The following is a 6,000-nucleotide window of genomic DNA, read 5'->3' on the forward strand; positions in this document are numbered from 1 at the left end:
GCTTGTGGGGCTTCCTGCCCTCTCTCTTTGCACAAGTCGGGTGTTTCTTTACCTAGGGTCTTGGTCTTCTAGCCAGCCACGGCACTTCTCCAAACTCTCCTCTACTTCAACTCCTCCAAACTGCTCTCTGCTCCAACTCCAAACCACTCTGCTCCAACTCCTTCCCCTGGCTGATTGAAGCAGCGGGTTTTATCAGGTGACTAACTTCAGGTTCTCTAATTAACTTCAGGTGCTTTTAATTAATCTATAGAAACCTTTCTTCTCTCTACAGGGAATAAGGCTTCTCCCCATCCTGGGACTTACATATCTCTCCTATATCACTCTCCTGCTGCCTTCTGGCCATGCTGTATCACACAAGTCATTGGGCCAAATTCAGATGTGATGTAAATGGTGGTGTAAGTTACATTCCACTAAGTAGATGCAGCAGTAAAATCAACCAAGATGCTGTGGAGCTCCTCCCTATCTTTACCTTCATCCCATTGCTGGCAGCCTTTCCTGCTACTTCCCCTTTCTGTCCTTGAGCACACCAGTTCCTTCCACCCACTGCCAAGGAGTGACTTACATCACCAGCGACCTGAGCAGCATTTTGTCGTAGAAACGGGTTTCTAACAAGAAAACCGCCTTGTTTCTAAACCAAGTTTTGCAAACATTTTTTGTTTTTGATGATATTTTATGAAAAAACAGAAACAGAAAAAAATTCAGTTTTCAAAAACAACCAATATTTCAAAAACTGGAAAATGTTTGTTTGGGGAGAGATTTTTGAAAACCAGAAATACTTCAGTTTTCAAGATCCAACAGGTTTGGGGTTTTCATAGAACATGTAACTGGAAGAGACCTCTTGGGCCACAGTCCAGTCACCTACTGTCACAGACGTGTAATCTGTCATATAATGTTTCAATATATTTATCAAGCTCCATCTTAAAGCTAGTTAGGTTGCTTCCCCCACTCTTCCTATTGGAAGACTATCCCAGAATCTCAGTCCTGTGATGGTTAGAAACTTTCTCATTTCCAGCCTAAATGTACTCACGGCCACTTCATACCCATTTGTTCTTGTGCCAATATTGTCTGTTAGCTTAAATAGCTCTTCTCTCTCCCAGGTGTTTACCCGCTAATGAATTTATAGACAGCAATCAGATCCTCTCTCAGACCTTTGTTTTCAGTTTTTCATTGGAAAAATTCTGCAAAATATTTTGGGGGGAAATATATCCCCTTTCTTTTGAAATTTTTCACAGAAAATACTTACGATCTTCCAGCCAGCTCCAATCACTAATAATGTCCCCTCTGAATCTGGCCCATTTCCTCAGGAATTACTTAAACATCCCTTTGCCCCACATCTTACACATCAAGAGAAATCTGGCTTGACTGTATCGTTAAGCCTTGCACATCCCATGAGACGTGATGAGCCCCAAGCCACTGGAATGCAGATTCCAACCTGTTCATTATCTGCACAGGGCAATACATCAAAAATGATGAGTCCAGCTTTTGGATCTGATCTTCTCTAACTTCTCCCCTACAGGTTGGTGAACCAGGATGAAAAGTCATTTGCTATTGGAGTCCAGTTCTTACTGATGAGACTGTTAGGTGAGTGTCTGTCTGACTCGAGCTCCCTGTACAAACCACCAAACTGGGAGGAAAGAAGCATGTAAATCATATAATGTCATAGCGCAGCTCTGAGCTGGAGACTGGAGAGAGGACAGCAGGGTTCATCAGAACCTCACATTAGCCCTTTCCCTTCCCTTTTGGATTGGATTTCTTTTGACTGTCTAAGCGCTTGTTTGCATGAACTCTTAGTTTGCAGCAAGCCAGAGTCTAAATCTAGCCCCCGCTAGCCTGTTGTTTGCTGTGTACACCACTGCTGTGCACTAAGAGTTCCCTAGTGCACTTTGAGCTACCCCACTTGAAACAGGATTAGATTAGAGCACACTAGGGAACATTTAACACATAGCAGCAGGGTCCACTTCGATAGTTAGTGTGCGGCAGGCTAGTGTGAGGTAGATTTACACCCCAGGAACTGACTGTCTGTGTAGACAAGCCCTAACTTACCTTTCGGTCTGTGTCTCATTTATTTCTTTGTTCATATGAAGCAGTACCATTTTTTTTAATTCCTAAGAGGTAAACTTCTCTGGGTGGTGGAAAAGTATTGACACTCCACTGATGGTTTCTGTGACCCCCATTCAGCTGTCCCAGCAGACAGTGCACAGTCTGCTTCCATTGAAACCCTCCTTCAGACGACACTTAGATCATTTCTCATGTCAGGAAAGTTGGCATTTTTGACAGTTGTCCAATCTTCACATTGTAAAGTACAGAGGGGCAGCCCTAGCGACCAGGAAAGGCTGGATGAGCCACAACGCTGATGTCCTGACAACTTCAGACGTTAAAGTTCCCTCAACACTTGGAGCAAACATTCTGGGTCAGATTCTGGGCTGGTGTAAATCAGCAGGGCTCCATTGACTTCAGCAGAGTTCCGCCAATTTACATTAGCCCAGGATCTGGCCCATGAGAGAACTGTGCTTTTATATAGCATCCCTCAGAAAACGGTGCAGCTGCTATCACGCTGGCAGGAAAGGAATGTAGAGCCCAATTCCCATTTACACTGACCCCGGTTTACACTGCTGTGCGGGCCAGATCTTCAGCTGGTGGAAATCATCAGACCTCCCTTGACTTCAGCTGGGGATCTCTCCCACCAACGTCAAGCGGCTGTAAGGGGAGCGTAAGTGTAACTGACACCCGTTTCAAGGCCCCATTAGTGGTGCGAAGTGGGTAGCCACTAAGGGAAGACTGGGGGAAAGCAGAAATGGAGGGGTCAATTTCAGTGACAGGTTAAAGTGAAGAGGAAGGTTTCAAGTTGAGCTCTGAAGAGAGAGTGACTGGAACTGAGGCCAGTGGGGTGCTGGGATGTTTTTAGTCAGGCATGCAATTGTACACTTGCATGCAAAATGGCATCCTCCCTGCAGCATGACCTGGCATGCACAGGGCGCACCAGGTCACGCTGCGCACAGGACGCCATTTTGTTTGTGCATCCAGGGGTGGGGCAGAATCGCTCCATGGGCACAGCCGGTCCTGGCGCTTGCAATGCACGCCTTGCATACAGCCACAGCAAGCCACTGACTGAGTTCCGGCTACAGGGACCAGACAAGCATAGGTATGATGGGAGAGTGCTGGCATGGTGCCCAAGCAGCTGGGTTGGCTTATAATGGAAAGGGTGCTCCAGCTGCGATAAAGCAGATGCAAAGTATCAGGCCTGCCTCCAGGAGGAGCAGGATGCCAGGCCGGGTTTGAGCGCTGCCTGGAAACACCCTCCATGTGAACAGGAGAGGGAATTTAAACAGGCAGCTGTGTCTATATTGCGGGGCAAGGAGTGTGACTCTGGTCTCACATTCTTTCTTCCCCTTCTCCCCCTGGCCACGGCAGCCTGGTTACCTGCCCCAGCTCTCTTTGGTGTCATCATTGACTCCTCCTGCCTCCACTGGAATAAGCAATGCAGCAAGCGAGGATTCTGCGCCTACTACAACAATGACTTCCTTCGTAGCAGGTACTCAGAGCCCGCTCTCCTGGGGACAAGCCCGTCCCTGGCTTGGAATGGGTCAGGCCGGTGGCTCTGAGGGAGCCATACACTCGCAATGTCCTCAGAGCCCCAGGCCCTGGGGAGTCCATTTTGACAGTCAAGCGGTGGCAGAAGGTGGCATTGGGAAGGGGGTTCCTGAGAGAAGTTTTTCTCTTTTCAGTTGGCTCCGAGGACTGAGAAAGACATCGGGGAGTGATCAGGAAACTGGCTGCATGCTTAAGATAGTCCAGGGACTTGGGGGCAGACAAACCAGAGCAAGGGAGGGGATTGAGAGGAGACTATGGGAAAGGAAGGACATGTATGAGCATGGTCCGAACACTGCTGCTACTGTAAATAGTGGGATAAGCCAAAGACCCTATCCCTCAGCAGTTTAGAGATGTTCCTCGCTCACTGGGTTGCTAGGTGTGAGGCAAGTAACCTGTCTCCTGCCTGGGTTATATTTTAGGGATTTAAAATATAACCCAGGGATTTTCTTTTAGGATAGGTTAAAGTGTAGATAGGAGAGGGCTCCGAGTTAGGACGGCCCCTCTCTCACCCACAGAGCGCCGGTCTCATCGCAGAGCCCTCCGTGCAGCACAACTAACTATCAGAGCTGAACAGTTAGTGGTGTTATTGGTGTCCCAGGAAGGCTGAAAGCCCACCGTGGAGATTGGGGCAGAATTGTGGTAGGTGCTGGCCATGCAGGAGACAGTCCCTGCACTGAAGAGCTTCCAGGCTAAACACACAAATGTTGGGAGAGGCACACAGGGGAGCCAGGTGTTGCCTGAGGTCACAGCACTCAGTGGCAAAGCCAGGAAGCCAGGGCCCTAGCTATGGCACTGCAATGCCTCTCCTCAGTCAGCTTGCAGACTCCAAAGGTCCAGCAGAGCTCGGGGCTCATTCTAAGGGAGCAGCAGGGCCATCTTACTGAGCACAGGGACCGGCCCCATCGGATCGGAGTTTGTCCCTAGTAGTTTTACACCTCTCTTTTTCTCTATTTCTTTCTCTTGACAGATACATAGGCCTCCAGCTGGGGTACAAACTCCTTGGCATTCTGCTGCTAGTCATCATCAACTGGCGGGTGAAGAAGAACAAGGAATACAACGTGCAAGATAAGGCAGCTGGCCTGGTCTAGCCCTGACCTGCAAACGGACCCCTGAGCGCACCCTTCCTAGCCTATCCATATTTACTACCAGTACTTAGCCTTTTCATGTTATTTTGTAAGAAAACAACTCCTTATTAGCGTCTGAGCTCTGAGCTCCACTATGCAAATTGCTCTGTAACCCAGCTATGCAGACCATGGCCAGACATCTTTGCACTTCCAAGGAGGGGAATGGAGAACAAACTGGGCTTTCCAGTGTGGATTTCCCAGGACACGTGGAAAAGAAGAGCCGGTGGGCGAGAACCCATGAAGAGACCTATTTGAGATCCGAGAGCAAGGTGTTCTCCAGCAGAGCGTCACTCATCCCCAAAGAAAAGGGGATTTATTTTTGTTTTCTAAAGGAGAAATAGAAGAGGGGTCTGGCCTGTGAGGAGGAACCCCTGGGCTGCCCCAAGAGCATCCAGCCTCTTGGAAGATTTTGAACATGCAGGAATGGCAAGTGGGAAAAATTCTACTTGGGGTAAAGCTGTTACAGCTGCTAAAGCCGTGTGTATAGGCTGGGGGAGGGGGACAAGGAGTGAGAGCCCTGTCCCACTGCTCCAGAAATTTCTGTCCACCCACTGTGTCTGTGAAAGAGCTTGCTTCAGTCCAGTGTATTCTATCCCATGCCATGTATGCTATGCCTGGCCTGGCAGGGGGACCAGAGGAGGGAGGGGGACCAGTCATGGCATTAGCATCAAAGAAATTTATAGTCTCTGCTCAGAGATCTATTCCCCTCCCCCTCACACACAGGCCAGCGTGGACACAGGTAGATGAACTGTATGAAGTTAGTGCAAGTAGTTTATTTTGCAGTGTCACGTTTTTAAATAAAACCCACGTTTACTACTCTCGGGTGCTGTATTGAATGCCCTCTGGGAGATCTCCTTTCTGCTCCCCAGGGCTCTGCTTGTTGTGCTGACAGTCTCAGATCATGGAAGGTGCTGAGCATGAGCAGCACCTTTCACTGAAGTCAGTAGGCGGGGAGGGCCCCAGCACCTCACAGGATCAGGCCCACCTGGGCAGACAGTTCTGTGTAAGAAGGGACAGAATTAACCCAAAGGAAGCTCGTCAGGAGAGTTCTCATTGAGATCCGAACATGCGCAGCACGGGCCTGCTGGGCATGGAGGGGTGGAAGCAGTTTCTTTTGGCACCACAACTTTCAGGCTCGGACAGAGGTTCTGCAGGAGACTTCGGAGAAGGGCTGGTCTATACTTGTGGACTTCCCAGTCTCTGCTTCCCCACATTCTCCAGCTTGGGGTCAGAGCTTCTGCCTCCCCCCAGTCACCCAGTCAAGAACAGGCTGCAGGGGCCAGAC

General features: G+C 49.2%; 1 protein-coding gene across 1 annotated transcript in view; it reads left to right on the top strand.

Annotated features, from left to right (window-relative positions):
- SLCO2A1 (solute carrier organic anion transporter family member 2A1) overlaps window positions 1–5,518 on the top strand; it is an 87,409-nt gene extending 81,891 nt beyond the window's left edge. Inside the window, exons 12-14 of the mRNA XM_074964178.1 lie at window positions 1,517–1,581; window positions 3,412–3,532; window positions 4,559–5,518. Coding sequence (XP_074820279.1) covers window positions 1,517–1,581; window positions 3,412–3,532; window positions 4,559–4,679 — 307 coding nt within the window. The 3' untranslated portion in view covers window positions 4,680–5,518. The remainder of the gene's footprint in view (window positions 1–1,516; window positions 1,582–3,411; window positions 3,533–4,558) is intronic.
- Window positions 5,519–6,000: the final 482 nt, after the last annotated feature.

The sequence above is a fragment of the Natator depressus genome, chromosome 9, assembly GCF_965152275.1.
Source record: "Natator depressus isolate rNatDep1 chromosome 9, rNatDep2.hap1, whole genome shotgun sequence".
Classification (NCBI taxonomy): Eukaryota; Metazoa; Chordata; order Testudines; family Cheloniidae; genus Natator; species Natator depressus.